The sequence below is a fragment of the Mus caroli genome, unplaced genomic scaffold (genome assembly GCF_978045245.1).
Source record: "Mus caroli unplaced genomic scaffold, Mus_caroli_1 scaffold_7, whole genome shotgun sequence".
In the NCBI taxonomy this organism is placed as follows: Eukaryota; Metazoa; Chordata; class Mammalia; order Rodentia; family Muridae; genus Mus; species Mus caroli.
Window position 1 is genome coordinate 117,394,946 of NW_028227262.1, and position 23,195 is coordinate 117,418,140.

The 23,195-nt window shown below is 46.1% G+C and overlaps 1 protein-coding gene across 2 annotated transcripts in view; it reads left to right on the plus strand.

Annotated features, from left to right (window-relative positions):
• The window catches only part of Plxna4 (plexin A4), a 454,144-nt gene that overhangs the window by 367,732 nt on the left and 63,217 nt on the right, over nt 1-23,195 (plus strand). For both annotated transcript variants that reach the window (XM_029478188.2, XM_021164546.3), the window contains 4 exons: nt 6,593-6,793; nt 15,048-15,144; nt 15,516-15,706; nt 19,719-19,870. In XM_029478188.2, the coding sequence (XP_029334048.1) occupies nt 6,593-6,793; nt 15,048-15,144; nt 15,516-15,706; nt 19,719-19,870 (641 nt within the window). The remainder of the gene's footprint in view (nt 1-6,592; nt 6,794-15,047; nt 15,145-15,515; nt 15,707-19,718; nt 19,871-23,195) is intronic.

The following is a 23,195-nucleotide window of genomic DNA, read 5'->3' on the forward strand; positions in this document are numbered from 1 at the left end:
CCCCAAGAGCTTTGCATTCTCCCAATATCACTGTAACAACCAGGAGAAACAGAGCTCTCATCTCACAAATACACCAGGGGCTGTAAATCCACAAGCCTGTCCCCAGCCCCAGGCAGCCCCAGCCCCGAAGGCAGTGTTCTCTTTCCCAGCCCAGGAGCATTCTTTATGTCCTTGTTCAATTATTTAAATATGCTGTGAAGCCTCTACGTAAAAGAGCTATTGGCAAACTGGACATAGTGGATGTAATAGCAGCTCTCTGGCTTTCATACATTCGCTTTGCTCTCCTGCACTCAGCACTCCTAGCCTCATGTTGTGCCTTTAAGTGGAGCCCAAAATATACAAGGGACCAACTGTTGACCGGGAGTCATCTGGATCCATCTTCAGAATTCCAAGTTACTAAATATTTGCTTGTGCCTCCAGCCACTGCCCCTCCATCCCCTTGGTCTATTCTTACAACTGTAGAATGTAGCCACAGGGTGAGACAGCCTTCAAGGGAAACTGCTTCTTATTGCATGCATTCAAGGCTCCACATAATCTTGTCAAACACAGGTGTTTTCCATTCTGCAAGAGTTGGCCCTTTCAAATGACAGTTCAGTGAAATACCTGCTTTGAAAAGAGAAGGGCAGTATGTTTTGGAGGGAATCAGTATGGGGTTAGATAATCATCTGTGGCTGAAAATAGGACGAGCAGAAGAAAATATTGACTCACCGTTTGTGAGTCCTGAGGTTACTGCATATTTGAATCGTCTTCATTGAAATATCAGGATGATGATATGAGTTGTGTTATAAAACAAGATCACACACGGGAAAGAATGTGCGATGGGGGTAGGGACTAAATCCCTGTACCAAGTTAACTACATCAACTAGAATTATAACAGTAGCACAGAATACCTACCATATCCAGTGTCTACTGCTCGGAGATACTGGGCTGAAAATACCAATGATTAAAATAATAAAATACTTCTCTGCTGATAAATAGCTCTACCCCCTTGTCGAGCTCACTCACCCCTGCTGTTTACCATTAATCCAGTTGATTGGTAGTTTAAATCCCACATTTTTAACTAACTGAGCAGATACTGATTTCATTTTGCTTTTCATTTTTTAAATTAGCATGTAAAGAAATCTATTTGATCATCCTGTTCCTGTGTGTGTGTGTGTGTTATTTGTTTTTGATTGTTTTTGAGGAGATATTGTTATTCCTACTATAGAGATGGAAAAGTTGAGCTTCCTAATACTTTGCTGTTGAATCTCAGATCATCTATGGAGCTAATACTGGAGCAAAGCAGAAGGAAGACAAGCCATTCTTCACATGTTACATCCATGACATCACGTGTGTCATGGCTCCTTACTAAGCTGTTCTCTAATCTTCTCCAGACAGCAGCCAGGAAGCCTACAATTTGCTTCAATTCTGATGCTATCTCCCTGGAGTTAGTGTCAGGTGCCACAGGTTAAAAGGCTCAGTGCCACAAGCTCACCCTCCAATTAGAATGCCCGTCAGGTCCCAACTAGGCTCACTTGTGTTTCTCATCAACTGACTACTCCACAAGTCTCTTCAAGTTTGATGCTTTGCTGTAATGGGTCACAACTCTCAGAGAAACATTTATTTGCATTCCTTGGCTTATTAGAAAAGATGCTGCAAAGGATTCAGAGGAACAGCAAGTGAAAACTGTCAAAAACAAGATCTGTGGGGAGGGGCCTAGGGCTCCCATTCCTGCTGCATGTGAATGTTATCCCTGGACATCCATCCAACTAGGAAGTTCCTGGCTCTTTCATGTAAGGTTGTTAGTGTTTTTAAGGTTTATTTTTATTTTTAGTGTGTGCGTGGATATAGATATACCAGAGGAGGCTGGAAGAGGGTATCAGATCTCTTGGCGCTGGAGATACATATGGTTATGAGCTGCCTGGTGTGGGTGCTAGGGACCAAGTTCCAGATGCTCTGTAAGAGCAGCCTGGGCTTCTAACCAATAAGCATCTCCTGAGCTTCTCATGTGGAGTTTCTATGGCTGTTCCTTTATGTAGACGCGATTGATTAACTCCTCTTGAAGTTCAACCAGCGGACTTACTCCAGAGAACAGTTGTAAGATCAGAGGAGGTGAAATGTATTCTATTTGATCTGCAATGCTGTTCTTAAAAGGTTCTTCCAACATCCACTACCACACTGGCCACTGGTAGTGAACTTAACCTTTAGTTCCTCTCTCTTCTGCAGTATCTGGGAAGATGCTCTCATCCCACAGGTAGCTAGCAAATAGACCCATTCTCAGATGAGCTTTTTCACTGGCATAAACTCAAGTATGGCTAAAAGGAGCTTATTGAAAACAACAGGAAGTTCTCATCCCCAGAATCATTCAGGAAATTCCAAGGGTTCTAGAAGCAGCATGCCAAGAACCAGAGGAAAAGTCCAAATGATACATTTCATATTATGTCCTAATCTCCAGAACCATAAAAAATATCCAGTCCAGACCACATCTTCATTTTATGGGGGAAGGGAGGGTGTGGTGAGCATACCCAATGCCATTGGTTGACTAGTGAGTCTCAGAGTGTGTGGCAATGTAGCAGCAGCAGAATGTTACTTATGACAAATAGATAGACCCAGGGGACCAGATAGATGCAGTGGGCTACACTAATGGAACCACTAGGACTCCTTGTGTGAGTACTACATGGTTCCCAGAGACCCATCTCCTTGGAGCCTTGGGACCTCCTTTAAGAGGAAAACAAGACTGTGGTGGATCTTCACCACAGCCCCACCTACTGCTCTGAGGCTTGGCTATTCCTTTGTGTTTTAGGTTTGTTGGTTGGTTGGTTTGTTTTAATGGTGGTGAAATACACAAATAAAAGCAATTCCATTCTATGGCCAGCTAATGACTGGCTCAGCTTCAGACTCATCCCGTGGGCGAGTACCAATCCCCAACCCTATTAATGATACTCTCTTATGCTTGCAGTCAGCAGCCTAGTATAACTGACCTCTGAGAGGCCCCACCCAGCATCTGACTGAACCCACAGCCTAACATTAGCCAGAGGTCAGGGAGTTTTGTAGAAGAGCTGGGGAAAGGACTGAGAGACCAGGAGTGGAGGATAGGGATTCCACAAGAAGACCAACAGAGTCAACTGACCTGGACCCTTGGGGGCTCCCAGAGACCGAACCATCAACCAAAGAGCATACACGTGGGCTGGATCTAACCTCCCTCTTGTGCATATGTAGCAGATGTACAGCTTGGTATTCATGTGGGTTCTCCAACAACTGAAGTAGGGGCTGTCACTGACTGAGTTGCCTGCCTGTGAATCCTGTTTGCCTAACTGGGCTGCCTTGACTGGCCTCAGTGGGAGAGGATATGCCTAATCCTGTATTGACTTGAGATGTCAGAGTGGGTTGGTACCTGGGGGGAGGTCTTCCCCTTCTCAGAGAAGGCAAGGAGGCAGGGGCTCTGTGTGTGTGGAGACTTGGGGAGGGCTGCAATTTGGATATAAAGTGAAATAAATAAATAAATAAATAAATAAATAAATAAATAAATAGGGTCAATGCCATTCTAACTCAACATTACAGGGTTCTGCCTACCAGAACAGAACCATCTCAGGACTCTCAATAGGAGAGGCCAGACAGAAGGCATGCCTCCATTCTTGGCTCTCCTATGCTTGGGGCACTCGAAGGCATTGAAATGAGTCAGGTCCAGTGAGAGAGACATGAAGTCTAGAAGGCTGGAATACTCTGATGGGAAGTGGTATAATTCTGGTAAAGGTAGAGAGGCAGGAGTGGGCTAAAAGTGTCCTATAAGTCAGAGGAAGAATTTAGAAAAGAAGGAGGACAGAGCTGCAACCTGAGCTGAGAGAGGCAAGGAAAGAAGGAACCCTTGCTGGATGCTGGCTTTCTCTGAGCCGTACCCATGGTAACTCATGCGGATCTCCAGGACATACATTTGGAGGAAGAATTGTCATCCCAGAGTTAGGTCAGCCAATGACAAGAGCGCTCTTAATGAGTGAGCAGGAGGAAACACGGACTCACCAACTCAATTCTATGACCTCTCAGCATCTCTCTCTAGCCACAGAACCCCAAATATTGATGACCAGGGGGTCAGACTCCCGAAGCCCCTGGGCTGACAAATAGGTTTTTGGTTTAGTTTTTTTTTTTTTTTTTTTTTTTTTTTTTTTGGAGGACTGTGGCAACTGACATTTCCCATGAGTCTATAGGTGGCTTTGCACCTGGCATCTTAGCAGACAGCAGGTCAGTCTGGGATGATAGGTGGGAGGAAGGGCAGGGTGGTGGAGATGGCCTCTTCATGCCTTGTTGCCTAGGGGAAAATTGCCATTTTACATTTCAATTAAGCAGGGGCACAGGGGTCAAACATCAGCACTACTTAGAGGAAGATGTGTCCAGCCCATCCCTGGGCCTCTCCAATTATTATTAATGAACTTCCTCTCAGAACTGCCAACCTTTTTATATGCAAACTAGGCCTTTATGGGGCCACTGCTAATCAGGACTCATTAGAGCACTCCTAACAAGCTTCAGTGAGAATCTTACAGGGACAAATCTTACAGCTTTGGCTCTTGCCATCTTCTGGACAGAGCAGGGCTCCAGCTCTGCTCAGATGGATGTCACTGCTCCATCTGGCTGAGAGATTCCATTGAGAGGGGGTTTTCCTCACCAGGACCTGTTCTTTCACAAAAGGGAGGAAGGATACCCATCTGCCAACATTGAGTACTTTTTTTCCTCGCCCTGAATCAGTTTCTCCTTTAGGAAGGGGTCTGTCAGATTGTTCAGAGGAGTATGGAATTCCAGGCTCATGGGTAGCAACACTTGGTTAGGGGTGTGGAGGTGAGAGGTATCAGTGTACCTGGCTCTCTCACCAAGTGTGAGCACAATCCCAGATCTCTGCAAGGATGACTGTCCAGACTTAGGAGCAGATAGGTCTACACTCCCCCAAGGACTGGCACATGACTTCCAGTTCTTCATAGAACTGCTATCCATAGTCTTTCAGGCCCATGTACCTCCCATTCAGCCTAAGCATGAATCTCTCCAAGGAACCATTCCTCTTGCTTATCTATACCACATTCACATCTTGTCAGAGCATGTAGGACTAGATAGATAGATTCAGTTGGTGGGCAGAAATTGAGCCTCTGAGACTCACTATGCGAATGCCTCATAGTTCCTAGATACCCACCTCTTCAAAACCTTAGGACTTCCTGTAAGGGGAAGATCAAGGCTATGGTATGTCCTCACCCTTAGACTCTTAATTCCCTGAGACTTTGCCACTTCTCTGTTTTAAGTTTTCTGGTTGGTTGGCTTTAACAGCAGTGCAACACACAAATGAAAAGACTATTCTAGCCTATTTCAAGGGTCCAGATAAGTACAATCACACTGTATATCCAACCCCACAGTCCCCAACTGAGGCTCTCCCAGTAGAGCAACATTTCATTTCCCCTTATTTTAGATATCATCATTCTCCTTTCTGTCTTGAAATATGACTACTTTCTCTAGCTGTCCTGTGCACATGATGTCATGCAGAATTTGTCATTGTGGGGCTAGCTTATTTCACTTAGCTTAATGTCTTCAGTGTTTAGCAATGCTGTTATGTGGGTCAGAATTTTCACCCCATTTAAGGATGGATACTTTGCCATTGTGTGGGTATGATATGCATAATTAGATATAGATATTGATGATAGAGATAGACATAGGGATAGATAGATAGACAGATAGATAGATAGATAGATAGATAGATAGATAGATAGATAGATAATAGATAGATAAATAATTTCATCCATCTACAGACACTTAGGATGCTTCTGCCTCTCAGCTATTGTCACTGATGCCACTGTGAATGTGGCATACAAGAGTCTGTCAAGTTTCTGTCCTTAGCTATTTGGGGGACTTCTGCAGAATGGGATATCACTGTGTGCTGTTCCCCATTCTTCTCAGGGTCCAGTGACTCATTTCATCCATGGCAAAGGTCCTCTGTGGTCCCAGGGCTAACAGTGCAGTTGCAGGCATCAAAGAGGAACACTGTGTATCTGCCCTGAGGGGCATTTCTTCCCTTTCAATCATCCTCAACATTTACTCAGAAGCTTCTAGACTGAAAAATCCACTGAATACCACTTCAGAATATTTCCAAATGCTTCACTCAACCCACATACTAGAGGCCCTCTCTGTTTCCCCAGCTGTGGTCCAGATTTGAGTTCTATGGACAGAGCTGAGGCCCAGGCTGTTGCTTCCATGTGGATCTCCCCCTATGGCCAATCTGTCCTCACTTCTGGCTGCCTGGAACTTGGCAGGCAAAGATGCCATCAGTCCCTAGAGGAGCAGGATGCCCAAACAGCAGGGTCAGTCTCTGCCAAGGAAGGAAAGGAATTGGGAGGGGACCACAAGCCTGTTAGAGCATCTTGGGTGGTATAAACTGGCACTAAAATTAACCTGAAGAGGACAAGGATAAAAGTGACACTAAGACTTGAGATTTCTCATCCCTACTCCTTCCCTCATATGGGCATGTGGTCATCTGGGGAACTGGCTATAACAAAACAAAGATCAACATCAGTGTAATGTTTGCAGAGGTCACTGTCCTTTTGGTGTCCCACATGCCAAGCTGAACCATGCCTTCTGTCCCCAGGACTGCCCCCAGCTGCTGCGAGTGGACAAGATCCTCGTTCCAGTAGAGGTGATCAAGCCCATCACTCTGAAGGCTAAGAACCTCCCACAGCCTCAATCGGGACAGAGAGGCTACGAGTGCATCTTGAACATCCAGGGCATCGAGCAGAGGGTACCTGCTCTGCGCTTCAACAGCTCCAGTGTGCAGTGTCAGAACACCTCCGTGAGTCACCCTCCTGGCCCTGTTACTATAGCTCAATGAGCCCCATCAGCTCAGCTCTGCTGGGCTTGTTATACCATAGATCACTGGGATCCCTACCCACTGGAATTCTTTTCCTAATCCTACTCTTTGCTGTCCAATCCAGTCCCTGAACCTATGGTTTAATGGCTACCAAAAAATCTACTAGCTGTGAACTCTGATTGTAGCCATTGTGTGATCAGGGTCACCTGCCCAAGACATACTTTTGGACCAGTGTAGGGTTCTGGAGCCCTGTCTGTGGGCAGATGTAATGCTCTAGAAGGGAGACTTAGGCCCTTCCTTCTCACCTAGCCTGACTTAAGTGTTACATTCAAGTCTGAAAAGCCCACCACTGCCGTTAATCCTACACAAAAGCTGTGTCTTAGCAAAGAATGCCTGGGGACAGATCAAGTAACAGCATCAACCTCCATTGTTGCAGTGGGATTGGCTTGGATCAGATGGCCCCTGCCCAGTGTTTATAAGCTCCATAGTTAAAGTTGAGTTCTGCCAGTGGGAGTCTGCAGCCCCCAGCTGCCAACAGCTGCCCACTGAATCCTTAGGGAACTGTGTCCCTGACTATGTGCCCTTTTCCACACAGATTATTCCTTTCCTTCCCACTTTGCCTTCAAGCCCTGGTTCTGCTCCCCTTCACTCATCCGGGCTCCCTTCTCTCCCCTTAGATGCCTAAGATCAGCTGATGTCAGGTTAAGGACTTAGGGACCTATGATGTTTTCCAGCAATGAAAACCCATATGGTTCTTCACTGCACAACAGAGAAGCAGAAGTCAGGTGTAGTGCCTGTGCCTATAACCCCAGCATTTGAGAGATTGTTGCAGGATGATGACCACATGTCTGAGCCTAATGTGGGCTACAGAAACTCTGTCTCAAAAATAAAAATAAAACATAAAAAGAAAAAGAAAAAACTGAGAGAGAAAGAAGAGGAGGAGAGGAAGGGAAAGAATATAAAGGCCCAGGTTGGGGTGCAGATCCAGGTTTGGGGAGCTGAGATTGATGCAATTTGGGCACCCTCTTTAATGTTAAAATGTAAAAAGTATAAAATTTGATTTGTGGGCAAGTCTTAGCAGGGCACCTGAGAGCAAATCAAAACCCTAAAGCTGAGGCTCTGTTTGCTGCCAGGCAACCAGCCCCTGCCCAAAGGAGATTGACTTAACTCAAGGTCACACTGGCGAGAAGAGGCTTGCTGGCTTTAGAGTTCTCTTCTGTGTGTCATGCTGTCTCCCAACCACACATCTAGTTGCTATTGAGTAGGTAAACACAGTGGCTTTACTTGAGAGTGTAACTTGAGGCCCAACCGCAAAGGAATACCCTGATTTTCCTTTAGGAAGTAGTCTGGGAATAAATGGGGCTCAGAAAAACACAAATGCCTACTCTGTGTCACTCAGCAATGCAGGGACTGATCTGTTTCCACAGCTTCTTGGGGTTGAGGGGGAAACCTCTCCTGTTTCTATGATCAGCCAGACTAGTTTCCAGATATGTGCAGTGTTCTAACCCTGCAAGTACAGGGGACACTAGCTATGTCATCAAATATCTTGAGCTCAAGCAAATCAGCCCCAATAGTTTGGCTCAAGTAATTCTCCCCCAAACAAGAAGAGAGGGGAAAGCTGGGATTCCCCACTGGACTTCACAGATACAGTGAGATTTCAGGTTATAGAGAAGACAGGCTGTCTTCTTAGGTGAAGCTGCCCCAGCGTGTGGGAAAATGTCTGGAGTGAGGAGTTTGTGACCTTGGTCACAGAGAGAGGGTCACAAATGTCATATGATGCCCCTGGGACCACATGCATAGCCTAACCTGCTTTTATAAATCCCCAATCATACCTTCCTCTGTGCCCTGGAAATTAACTGACCTTCCAAAAAGCTGGTTTAGACCAGTGGCTTGCTCTCTTCAGTGCTGGACCAAAAGCAGGCTGGATTACCATGTCCATGGAAGGTCTTATCGCTGTGTCCTTCACAACCATCGACCAAGGGTCACTTGCCCAATGAGCTCTTTGTAGTCACAGGAGAGTCTCTGAATATGAGGTTGATACTAGGAGTGCCTAAGAAAAGGGTACAAAGGAGTAGGCCAGTATTGTCCCCTCCCTTTTCCATGATGTCCCATGAGCACTTGGTGTTATCACCCAGTCAGCATGAATGGATATACTACAGGACATTATGGGTGTCTGTCTTCTCTGTCTGATTCTATTGTCCAGGGTTTAAGGACTCAAAGGTGACACACTCTCCCACAGGGACCCTTTCATCTAGAAACCCAGTGCTCCAGACCCTGTGCTTATGTGTGCTTCTGGTGCAGGCCCAGGCCTCTATGAGCTCTCAGCCCCAGATGCTTCCAGATCTACTTCTGGGAAATGTGGACTCTTGTGGCTGGCTGTATACGGAAGCCAAGGCTCTGACCAACCACCAAGAACAGCATTGGGCCCTTTGGGGGGCTTCAGAGACTCCACTGCTCTGTTCTTAGCCAGGTCTAGTTTCAGCCAGCTCTGGGGCATCAGGGCTCTCATACAACCTCAGCCACCTCTGCCCACATGACCTTTTTTACTTTAACAACCCTAGCGAGAAGTCTCGGGCACTGAGACAGTAGGAGTGGTAACTTCAAAACAGATTCCAAGAGGAATCTCCTGTCCCTACTAGATCCCTTGGAATCCTACAGTTCAGGAAGGCTCAGCCCTGACTTTCCCCAGGAGCATCTTTGGGAGGCTGGGGGTATGGGGAGATCTGGTAGATCCCAGGAGTTCATCCTAGCCAGGATGCCATGTAGCTTCATTAATCTGGCACATTAAGGCAGATGGAGGCACTTTCAGACCCACTGTTTGGGGACAGGCCTGGGGCCAGTGGCTATAGCTCCTGGGGACAGTGGGAGGAGCAGAGGGATGGTTGCAGGCAGCCACGGAGGAGCCGCTGTAGGGATGCGTGGCCTACTTTAGACCAAGCTCCAGGAAAATGTCAAGTGATGCTAATAATAGAGCCTGCCACCTCCTCTCAGGCTGGCGGTCACGAGCATGAGTGGGCTGCAAAGGGCACCAGCCCACCGCAGTGCTGGTCAAAGAGGGAAGGAGGCCATGAAGCCAGCCAGAGCCCTGGAAATAGACACAGTGCCCCAACCAGCTCCTGCTGTATTCTAGTGCTTTGGGGGCTTGCTTATTCAAACAGCAGAAGTCCCTAGCAGAATCTCTCAGCACTTGGGACAAGACAGTTCTGTTCAGAGACAAGAATAACTCCACCTAGAGGTCTTCCCTGCCTTACAAGGAGAGAAATCTGGGGGCCATACAGCCCTAAGGGGATGAAGAAGTCATCACCAAAGAGATGGAGGTACACCAGCCTTGATTGAGACACTTAACCTCCTGGCCTTCAGGAGCCTGCAACCTCTCTTGCTTCGTCAACTTTTCTTGCTTCGTGCATTCTGTGTCCTGTGCAGCCCGAACTTTGTACAGATGAACTGTCTGCTGATTGCAGAGAGCTATATAAATGCTAAGTGGAGCAGAGTGAGGGAGGTCAGAGGGATAGTCCAAGCTGCCCAGCCTGGGGACACACGGAGAGTTCCTACTGTGCCCTATCTGTCCCATATAGATGCAGGTCACCTAGACAGGGCAGATCTGCAGAACACAGAGAATTCCCCAGAGACTCAGAACTGGTGGGGGCACCTGGGGTTAATGATGTCTACAGTATTTCCTAGTTGCAACCTCACAAAATAGGAGAGAGAAAGAAAAGGCATTGCCCAGTGTATTTGATCCACGGAGACTTTTGTTTTTCAGTTTTCTTCAAAAGGCAAATGCACACAGACATGTGCACGCAGCAGAACATATAAGCAGTCTCATGTGCACACAGCTCCATATGTACCAAGTGTCTGGCACAGAAACACTCAGTTCGTGGCTGCTATTATTATTCCCCATAAACATAAACACAGGCAGCACAAATAGAGTTTCACAGAGCGTCCCCAGGTGTATACACTCAGATCAAAACACACAGCATTATTCAGGGCTTTGAGCAGGTGACAGACGCTATGCTTCGAGCTCTGTATGTATTATCTCCAGGCCACATGGCAATCATTCAAGGTGTGTGATGTTTCTTAATTCCAACTTTCCAAATGAGGGACCCAAACTTTGGTCATTTACTTGTGTTCCTCTCTCTCTCTCTCTCTCTCTCTCTCTCTCTCTCTCTCCTTCTTTCCCTTCCCCCTATGTGTGTATGTATATGTGAGATATACATACATACATACACACATACATACTCATACATATTAACATGTAATCATGTTTGCACACACAGACAATCTCATACATGCATAGTAAGAATTTCTTGTATATTCCTTCCTGGGTCATTTCAGAATCATCCTGAGGGGAGCCTGAAGACTTCACTGATATCTGGCTAAATCCATTCCAGTTAACACCTGCTGTTCCCACATTAGGTCCTGGCTAGAGTTGACTTGAGAGACACACAGAGGCTTCAAGCCTAACTTAGTCATCCCTGTATCCTTCCAAAGCTCAAGTCTGTGGATGTCCAGTGCTGCTAGATGTCCTGGCTCAGGTAGACCAGATGACTCTACCTAAGGCCTCCAGTGGGGAGCCTGAGTCTTTAATCATCTCACCACACTGGGGATTATAGGTCTGCAAAGAAGCAGAAGGGATGGGATGGGGAAGAGGAGACTGGAAGAGAGGTCAGCAAGCACCCCACTGCTTTCTCTCACAAAAGGGGGGTTATCTCCTCCTCCCTCCTCTGGGCAGCCCCTGACTCCATACCTCTGGTAGGTTTATTATTTTATTGGTCAACAGCAGAACCACAGTGGGGAAAACTCTATAAAAAAAAAAGTCCCCATTTCCATACAATAGAATTGTCCACTTCTGAGCTAGGGCCCTGGGATTTGCACCTCACACCTCATTCTAATGAGAAACCCTTAGTTTGCTCCACATGGCTAGAGTGACACAACTTGGGGTGATCCAATGTTGTGTGACAAAACTTATTTTCTGGGGAGATACAACATACATGTCTCCTCACTCCAGATAGGGAACCCATGACAGACGAATGTACGGATACCCCCAGAGTCCAGCTTAGAGAAACAATAAGTTTTATTGGGATTACTTACAGGAGTCTGGGTGAGGGATTGCTCACAGGGACAGAAATGACTCAAAGACAGCTGCATCACCAAGCCTACTCCAGCATGTGTGACTTCTCCAAAAGCTGCGAACCTGGAGCACACTGCACAGCTTGGAGTCAGCTCAGCAGGTTGGAGAGTGTCTTTTCCATTTGCACGAGGTTGGCTTAAACCTCTCCCAGGCAGCTCTGCTGGTTTCTGCTTCTTCCAGGAGGCTGGCTGGGTCTGAGAGTCTTTGCAGCCTGACTTGTCTGAGAGTCTTCTTTGTAACTTTACTGCTTACTCTGCAAGGGAGGGCCCAATGAATATAGTCAGTTTTAGGGACTTCCTGATGATTAAGTTGACTTCTCCCACCTACAGTTTTACTTTTCACAGTTACCCATGATCAACCACACTCAAAAACTATTAAGTAGAATATAACAGAAGTAAATTTTTGATAGAACTCCTCACCCTTTTCCCATTGTATCCATCCCATATATAGTAGCTGCCTATTAGGTACTTAGCTGACAACTTATTTATCATGTTGTTTTTCATTTTTAGGTTTTTTTGAGACAGGTTCTCATTATGTATCCTTGGCTGGCTTAAAACTCACTATGTAGACCAGGCTGTCCTGGTACTCACAGAGATTGTCCTGCCTCTGGTTAGATTCAGGGTGTAGGCCACCAAGTAGGCTCTTGGTTGTCATGTTGACTGATAGAAAATTATCAGCTTGCTAGAGAGGAGGGAAGAGGGGAACACGCACATACATTTGCAATATGTTGTAATTATTCTTTTTTTAGTTATTGTTGTTAATCTTGACAATTGTGCCTGAATTCTACATCTTTGGTTTGTATGTGCAAAATAGAAAGAACAGAGTTAGATCCTAGCTGTGGTTTCAGACATCTACTGAGGGCTCCTGCGTATATTTCTCATATTTGGGGGATGCAGCTGTACTGAGTCACAGCCTCTGCTGTCATCTCTTCGGGGCAAGGAGCCTTTGCCTTCTTCTCTGTACCCAGCAGGTGTCGGTCACAGATCTGCTGAGTGAGAATATAAACAATGTGCTGGGATCCTCACCAGACACTGCTGGCCTGGTGAGATCTCTCCCCAGAGATTCTCACCAGGCCAGCAATGTCTATCATCTGTGGCTCATTGGAAGTCCTGTGGCTACCTTAGAGAAGGGACAGATTCTACCATCTCACTTACACACACACACACACACACACACACACACACACACACACACACACACACCAGTCTAAGTCCTCCAAAATTCAGCTCCAGGCTGAAAGAGCACATTGGATTTGCCAGTATGAATTCTAACCAAGCCCAGTGGATGAATCTTTTCAACAAAATGCCAGTTCTCAGCCAGTCCTGAACAGAAAACTTGTAACAATTCAATACCTGCATCCTACCCGCTGTGACAGGGAAGTCTGCTGGTATAGTAAGAAAAGTGGCAGGCAGTGGTTATCAGTGCTACCCACAGCAAGCTAAGCTCCCACTGTCTCTGCCTCTCTCTTCACTGACCAGTAATTGCAGTTGAAAGCAGAGCAGGGGCTGCCACACATGGAGCCTTCTTGCTACACCCAGCATCCACAAGTCAGCATCCTCTCCCACCATCCAGCCCCATCTCACTCAGGACCCACCCTTGTTCAGAGCACCCTTGAAGAGAGCAGGCAGTAGATCCGAATGATAAGCTTGATGTGAGGGTATCCTCCATCATTTCAGGGTAACAGGGTAACAGTGTGGTGGGAAGCTGGACTTGAGTGCATTTAAAATCTTTCTCAGATTCCTAGGCCTTTTCTGCTGGCAGCAGGGACAGGGTGGGAGCATAGGGCACCCTTCCCTTCCCTAAAGCTTCTATGGGATCTGTTTCTCTCTTGTTATTCCTCCCCTTTGAGCATCACTCCTTCTTACTCATTGCTACTCACTCCCTCTGCCTGTGCTCAGTGCTCTCTCATTCTAGGTTCCTGGAAAAGAGACAACCTGCACTGAACGTTTTCTGATAGTAATAGTAAGAGTTAGTTCCCTGTAGAGTTGCAACCAGACAGAGCCCATTGATCAGAGTTCTCTGGGCAGTCAAGACAGAACAGGGCTCTTTCCTGAACTAAATTCCTGCCCCCTCCTTGAGACTCATGGTATTAGAAGTTTATCCAAGCTATTTCTGTGTTTCCCCTTTGAGAATTCCATACGTGTACAATACAATATGATCATATCACCACTCCCAGTTTTCCCCTCCTACTCTCCCAGGAACACACACACACACATACACACACACACACACACACACACACACACACACACATCCCAAACTCATAAATTAATTTTCTTCTCCTCTTCCTCTTCCTCCTATTTTTCTTCTTTTCTTAATAACCTAATAAGTTCTTTTACTGCTATCCATATATGCATGAGTACAGAGCTATCTGCTGGGATAGCTGCTTGGGCAACTTACCAGTGGCCGTATCCCCAAAGAAAATCATCCCCTGCTACCAGCTTTTAACTGCTAGTTCCTCCTCAGTTGGTGGGGCCTTATGAGTTCCTCATCCACCCATACTACAAATAGACTGGCTGATCTTGTGCATGTCTTGTGCAGGTAGCCACAGCTGCTATGAGTTCATGAGTGTGGTACCCAAATCTTGTTCAGAAGACAGCATTTCACCACACACCTCTCCGTCCTTTGGCTCTTATATTCTTTCTATGTTCTCTTATGTTCCCTGGCCTTGGTAGGGTTCCCCTGGACATGAGAGTTGATAATCATGTTCCATTTGGGCCAAAACACTCATTATCACTTATTTTCAGTGCATTGACCAGTTATGAGTCTCCACATGACTGTTGTGGTCTGTTTCTTGAACCAGTTCCCACGCATGTACTATTACACAGATCTGTTCCTGTGCAGATATACTGTTGCACAGATAGACTGCTGCACAGATGTGTTATCAGCAAGGTATTCTATAGAGTCCCAGCCCCACTTTCTACATTATCATCTCTGCCCCTCCATCTGACCATACATATGTGTATGTATGTTCATAAATATACACACATACACAGCCTTGGCTAGCCCTTAACCCTGTGTGCTCTTGGCTAAGTACTCAGGTCTCCATAGAAATCTCTGTAACAGCTTTTTCTTTGCTCTTCCCTGACCCCCTCTATCTGGCTGCAGTATTCCTATGAAGGAATGGAGATCAACAACCTGCCAGTGGAGTTGACAGTCGTGTGGAATGGACACTTCAACATTGACAACCCAGCTCAGAATAAAGGTGTGAAGAGGCCAGGGCTGGTGGAGAAGACAGGGCAGGGTGGGAGCGAGATAAGGGAGGGAAGGAGAGGGCGGAGCAACACTGCATTCCTAGGAAGATGCCATCTCTGTCATCTTGTCTCTACCTCCCAGCAGCTGTCAATCTCCCTTGGGCTTTGAGCCTTTCCTTCACAGACCTCGCTCCGTCCCATCCACTTTTGCCCGTCACTTCTTGACCCTAGGCTCTGTCCTGGGATGGCTCCCAGGAGTGGGGAAGAGTGGGTGGAGCTTGCTGGGAAGGATGGCTGAGACCAAATGGAGATTCACAGTTTCCTGGTGGCCACTCTCAGCCCCTTCCCATCCCAAAACACCTCTTGTCCTTGTCTTCCAAAGTTTACCTCTACAAGTGTGGGGCCATGCGCGAGAGCTGTGGGCTGTGCCTCAAAGCTGACCCGGATTTCGAGTGTGGCTGGTGTCAGAGCCCAGGCCAGTGTACCCTGCGACAGCACTGCCCTGCCCATGAGAGCCGGTGGTTGGAACTGTCAGGGGCCAACAGCAAGTGCACCAACCCTCGTATCACAGAGGTAAGCTGCTGTCTCACCTGTAGCCCACTTCAGGCTGCAGAGCTACTTTATTATCTTGCCAGAGCATAGGCCTCTCAAGATAGGGCCTAGCTATGCTGTTGGTCACCCACATCAATCATCAGGTAGACTTAGATGCTCTGCCTAGCCAGCCATAGCCTCGGTCTCCTCCACAGCTTCTTCTGGAAGCTTAGGCTTGATTCAGAGACCTTTCCTTCACCCATGAAGTTTGGAGACAGAAAGGGGCCCCACTCTCTGTTAGAGTCTTAGTCTTCCCTCCTTCCTTCCATCTCCCTTCCTCCTGGCCAGACATTTCAGTGGCAAGACTGTGAAACTTTATCAGCAGTAGCATCACTAAACATTGAACACATTTGGTCCAGGGGGCAGAGCCTAGCTCTGGGCAGCAGCAGAAAACCACAGCAGAGAGACACCAGTACTTGCCCCCAATAAGACCTGAGCTGTAGAAGTATATCTGAATGAAGTTTATGAGTCTAACTTCAGAGCAGAAAAGAGCAGGGCAGAGCACAACACACAGGTAGTGGGGACAAAGGAGGGTCTGTGTGGGACTTCATCAGCATGCCTTACCTGTGCAGGAGTCTGCTGTGTCACAGAGAGTTCCAGGAACTGGCTTGAAGGCATGGTGCTTCCTTTGTAGCGCACTTTGGAAACTCATCAGCCTCCCTTACCTCCTTCTTACTCATCGCCATTCTGGTTAAAATCACTACCAAGAGTGTCTAAACAAGGGAGCTGCTGCCCCTGGGCTTTATATAGACATTTCTGTCTCCTGATCCCATTCCACACTTTTGACAGTGACTCCACCTAAGGTATTTTCCACCAGGCTGGAGATCTTGGAGATCTTTGTTCTTCCCCTAAATATTTAATATATAAATATTCTCCAACATAAGGATCCATCATATATATATATATATATATATATATATATATATATATATATATATATATATAATCCTGCTATAACCTCAGGAACAGGGCTTAGCACACAGTAGGTACTCAATACCTCTCAGCCATGGAGGATGCAGATGGGAAAAATAGCTGTATCTGCATCTGTAAATCAGGAGGACTCACTGGCACCCAGCTTTGCCCAGTTTTGCTAATGTACCAGACCCACACTGAGCAATGGTGACCATGACCCTAGACTATATATGTGTGATGCTTTGGAGTTTTGCACATTCCTCTCCTATCCCTGGTTAGTCAGCACAGAAGCCTTGTTGGACTGTGGAGGTTTTATAACCAAGCATCCTAAACCATGTAGCTTAAACTATCACTATGCTGGAGGCAGAAGTCCTAGATCAAGGTGTTCGCAGGATTGGTTGCTTCTGAAGGCTGTGGAGGAACTGGTTAGACATCAATTGTCCCCATTTCATCTTTTCCTCTATACATGTCTCCAAAATGACCCAATTATAACACCATGATCACACCAGGATGTCCTAATAACCTCCTTTATGCTTAATGATCTCTGTAAAGACAGGTACCTCTACCTACAGTCATGTTTGCAGAACTAGAATATTGTAGTTTGAATATGAAATATCTTTTACAGTCTTGTGTGTTTGGACACCTGGTCTCTAGGTAGTGGTTATGTTTTAGATTGTAGAACGTTTAGGAGGTGGAATTAAGCTGGGGGCTATGGAGGGTAAGCACTGGGGGTTGGAGCTCAACTTCCTTCTGTATTCTCTGCTTCATGGATAATGCCATTCAGCAAGCAGTTGCCATATGCTCTTGCCACCAAGAGCATATGGCAAGACCAAGCCCTGTGCAATGCCTTCCCCACTGTGATCGATCTAACCCCCTTTACCATGAGCCAAAATAAGTCCTTTCTCCTTATGTTGCTTCTCTCAGGTGTTTGGTCATAGCAACAAGAGAAATAACTAAGTCATGAGATTAGTTAGAACTTCCACCTATGAATTGGCAAGGTTGGGGGATGAACATAATTAAACCCTTCACAGCTGTGAAGGTCAGAGTTATTATCTTCCTTTCTCAGGTAGAGACTATTGTCAGAGCTGTGGCTTTACAGTAACCAGAGTAGGAAGAAAACGTTATTGTCTCCCAAAGCTCCTGAGTCTTGAATTCATCTTCTCCTTCACCACCGTGGTAGGGCATATACTGTTCTTGCAAAATGTGCCACTGGGGTCTTGGCTTTTATGAGTGAGCCCCCTTCAGCCAACTGAGGGCGGCCTTCAAACGGCATCCCTTGTCTGAAACCCTCCATCCTCAGCATTCCTGGTGATGCGGTTATCAAAACTGGGCCTTCCTCCAGGCCCCCACTTCACTGTTGTCTGTGGTGACTTCCAGGCTGGAGGACTGGGTTAGGGGGAGGTAAATGCCCTTCAGCCTACTTTTGCACACCCCTATCTCTCCTTCCCAGTCCATTCACAATCCTGTGTCTTCTCTGTGGGAGCACTACTCTCACGCTGCTAACAGCTAAGCTCTCCCTGGGGCTGTGGCACTGGGTGACTCAGTGCATTGAAACCCGTCAGCTGGATTTGCTTTCTCCTTGGCCTGAATCCAAGAAAATCACAAGATAGAGGTGACAAATTAAACAAATCGCACCATGGTGGGGGCTACTTAACTGCCTCCAACCTGGCATTAGCCTTCCAGGGGACTTGGATTGGTTCAAAGATAAAATCCCTCTTACAGGATGACAAGCTAGGGCTGGAACTCGGTGCAGGCACCCCTGCCAGGTGTCAGGGATGCACTGGGGACCCACCATCTGGACAAGCATTGGGCGAGAATTTAAGCACCCTCTCCTTGCCTTCCACACATCTGCCCACCTGATGTGAACAGAAATGGGCCAGTTTCTCCAATAAGGTTGTTTTCCACTGTAATGGGAATATGCTCATGTAAACTCACATAGCATATAAATGCTTACTTATGAGCATGTGCGTTCACAAAAGAATCTGTAAGAGGAAGGAAGTTGCTAGTCTTCAGTAAGTAAACAGCGCTTTCCGCAACCCACCACCACCACCCCAACCCCAGAAAAGCTGCACCAGGGATAGCCCAGTTCAATGCCTTTGGTTCTTCAATTTTACCAGCTACGCAGAACTGCCCTATATGCAACCCTTGCAGATCAGGGTAGAGGGACATTCTGGAAAGTACTAGAGACTCCTGTCATTCAGAATCTCACACAGTGACCTCACTACAGGTTGTAGGCACTCAGAAACCAGGAACAGAAGAGGGCTTTCCTGTGGGAAGTAACAATTAGATGACTTTCACTGTCCACAGCCCCTACCTCAAAGTAGGCCAAGTCCTGGTTACCGAACCCCTACATTCTAATTATGAGCTTTAACATCCGTGGCAACATCTCTGGAGGGAAGGACAGTGGCTTTGACCAGCATACCAGGGTAAAGTCTAAATTAAAACCACTTCCATGAGAAGCCAAGGGAACAAGGAAGGTAAATGGTATGCCAGATGTTCGAAGAGAGACCAGTAGGGTGGCTTGGCGGCAACAGCCTGCTGCCATTGATAAGGCATGCAGGGGATACTGGAGAGATGCTTGCTTTAGGAAGCTGAAGTTCAAGAGAGGAGGAAGGGCTGTGAAGGGTGGGGAACTCAACCTGAATAGTGATTGTAAAGAAGGAGATGTAAAAAGGTGCCTTGAGATTTTCAGTGAGAAGAAATAACACAGAGACTGGACAGTTCATCTTGAAACTGGGTGGGATGGTCCTTAATACATATGAATCTGGGTGGGCAAGAGAATTACATTTTATGCCAGAAGTATCTCCTGATTTTCTCTGGCGTATTTAGTAACACTGCAGTTATATTCTCTTCTTCCATGAGATGGGATGATAGACCAGGGGCTTTGATCATGGCTCTCAGGGCCACAGAGAAATACAGATTCTTTACCCAAGGATAACACCCACTGTTAGCCACACATTTTCTGGACCTGTTGGAGGAACCACACACAGATGCAAAAGAGCCACACCCATTCTGGCCTCTTCAGCAAGTGGATGGTGATGCTTCATGGGGCCTGAAGAATCACTCCTTCTTCTCCCTGCAGATCATCCCAGTGACGGGCCCTCGAGAAGGGGGCACCAAGGTCACCATCAGAGGGGAGAACTTGGGCCTGGAATTCCGTGACATTGCATCACACGTGAAAGTGGCTGGTGTGGAATGCAGCCCCTTGGTGGATGGCTACATCCCGGCTGAACAGTAAGTGAGAGCTACCTGGGAGATGGAGGCAACCCAAGAGGGAGGGAAAAGATGACCCACAGGCTTGAGATGCCCCTTATCACAATACTTGGGACCTGAAGTATTTTGGAGTGAGGATTCTTTTTCATACATAGAGTGGTTTTTCATACGTAAAGTATTTTCATATACATAATGAGATATCCTGGGGATGGCCCCTAAATCTAACACAACATTTTTGGGTGTCTATGGGGTCATCTCTCTGCCTTTAGTATTATTGAGATACTGAGATGCCATACTTGGGAGCTGTAGTCAAGGATGGAAATAGCAGGGAGAGGGAGGAACATGGCTGCTGGCCTCGTGGGGTACGGAGAGGTGAGAAAGAGCAAAATTAAAGTCTGCCGGGGAGTGTGAATTCAATTCTCTCTATTGTCTCTAACTCTCCACGAGCTTTCCCATGGGAAGCAAGCCCTGGGCTGTCCTCTGTGGAGGCTGAAAATGAAATCCGGTACCTTCTCCCAGGCCTGTGTACTCTCTGGCTAAATTTTCTCTTGGCGAAAGGTCATTCAACAGACGACCTTGACCCCTAACCCGCCTAGTGGGGGAGATGCGGTGAGCCACATCTGGTAAATGAGTAAACACTACTTTCCAGACCAGCAAACACAATCACACAATGCTTGGCATCACAGCAGAAGCTCTTTTCCAGCCTGCCTCACCTCACGGTCACCTATCGTCCATCCTGTGAGCATTAGATGAGGGCTGCTGGCACAGCCTCCTCGGGTCTGGCAGTGCCCTGAAATTGTGCTTGCTAGACTCAGTGATGCAGAACCACATAGGTGCAGCATATGCCATTCCTCCTGATGGCCATCAGGAAATCTCCATGGCACCGGTAGCAGGTGGGATACTAATGGATTCACTCCGACTTGGAACCATCCCTCTCAGCTACCATCACTCAGTGACCCAAACATCTATCGGTGGCTCCTACAATTTCCTGAAATCAAAGCAAAGCCAACAGTTGCTGATACAGCATGGTGTGGGGAAAGCTTGACATCCCCTCCCCCCACCGTGGACCCGGCATCAACAATGTTATTATAAAGCCAGATGATTAAAGTGTTGCGATATCAGTTAGATCCACGGAGTGAGATAGGATGCTCAGGGCAAGAATCCTGACATGTAAGAATTCAGTGTGTGATGAAGGTGACAGTTCAAATCAACAAGGAAAGGCGAGATCCTTCAGTAAATGGCGCTGGTTAATACCAGGAAAAGAGTAATGTCAGATCCCGAGTTCACATTAAACACCCAAATAAATTTCAGGTAGATTAAAGAGTTAGGGATACAAAAGTGAAATGGAAAGATTAGAATGCAGGTGTGAATTCATTTGCTTTCATGAACGGGAGGCATGAGCAGAAAAGTAAATCATAAGGAAAAGATGAGAGGTTTTTGAGTGCATTCAACTTAAAAATGTATACAGCAGAAATCGGTGTAAGAAAAATAAAAGTGAACGAAAGCTGGGGATACGGCTGCACCCGCCACAGTTAATAGATACCTTCTTCTTAAGAGAGAAAGAAGCTTTATAAATAAAAGACAGTTATCACGAAAGAGCAAAGAGCAAGAATGTATAACGCAGGAGATGCAGAAAGAACCAAAAACTCCTAAGAGCGATGACATGCAAATGAAAGCAACAGAGAACACCTTTTAAAAGTTAATGCTCAAGAGGCCAAAGATTGAGCTCATTGGGTAGAGTGCTTGCCTAGCTTGCAGGAAGCCCTAACTTCAATCCCCAGCACTGAACCAAACAGGTGCAATCTCCCAACTAGATGGGCACAGACAGGAAGGTCAGAAGTTCAAGGTCATCCTCAATAGTGTTTGACTGTAGACAGAGATGCTATCTCAATAAAAACAAAACCAAAAATAAAAGGACACGCCAGATGCAACTGGCTTGCTTACTTGTGGTGGAAGGGAAACTGGGACAAACTTTTAAGAAGGTATTTGGATACAAGGATTTAAAGTCACAGCTGGAAGCTCCCTATTGCCTTAGGCAGCTTAATGAGACTGTCCCAAAATCAAGAAAGAGAAAGATCAGAAAAAGGAAGCTGGAGATATAACTCAGTGGTAGGGACCTTTGACTCCTTGTTCAATTTCCAGTATCACACTCCATCCCCCACTGTCTTTAATCTATCACGGTGGTTCTCAATCTTCCCATGACCCTTTAATACAATTCCTCATGTTGTGACCCCCTAACCATAAAATTATTTTCGTTGCTACTTCATAACTGTAATTTTGCTACTGTTATGAATCATAATAAATGTAAATACCTGTTTTCTGATAGTCTTAGGAGGCCCCTAGAAAATGATCATTTGAACCCCAAAAGGGTTGTGACCCACAGGTTGAGAACCACTGGTTTAGCTAATACACTCCATAGTCGTTAGTCAATGCTTCTAGAACATTCCGAAAAAAGCCACACTTAAGAATGCTTATCTCAGTTTTATTTATAATGGGAAAAATTTAGAAGCAATGATAAAATATGGAGAATTCATCAGTTCAAAAGGTTATTATACAGATATTCCTCAACTTTACATCTCTATTGGATAGGGTGTGGGCTGAATCCAGGGCTGTGTGCAGGCTAAGCAAGTGTTTACTTCTGAGCTGCATTCTTAGCCCTCGGCATTGTGTCTTGATAAACCTTTCATAAGTTGAAAACAGCATGAGATCAAAATGTGTTGTATATTCCTAACCAGTTACCAATATTGTTTCTTCCTATATACCCCAGTTCACAGGAACCTGAAGCTTTCTGCCACTGGCCAGTGTCACAGAGAGTATCATAGAACACATGGCTAGCTCAAGAAAAGATCAAAATTCAAAGTACAAGATTCTAGACAAAAGTTAACGTGTAAGATTGTAGACAGAGTCTGCAGACTTAACTTCCCTTTCATACCATTGTAAAGCTGGGATCTTGCCAGTTATGGCTTTATAGTTTATCTACCACCTCAGACAAATACAGACAGCAGACAGGCACACATTCAAGGTATCACATGCGCATAGAGGAGACCAAGCAGAGTACAGCCTCTAATTAATTTTACGCAAGAGAAGCTAGTCCTTTTTTTTTCCTTTTCCCCCCACACTAAATATTTATTTTTTATTTTATTATGCTGTCTGTACAGACACACACACATACACACACACACACACACACACATACACACAAAAGACATTTCCTCCGCAGTTCTTTCTGAGAAACATAACACAGAAACAACAGTGTTGGGCATATGGCTCAGTGACAGGGGCTTGTGTGACATGCGCAAGGTCCTGGATTTTATCCCCAGCACAATAAATAAATAAATAAATAAAT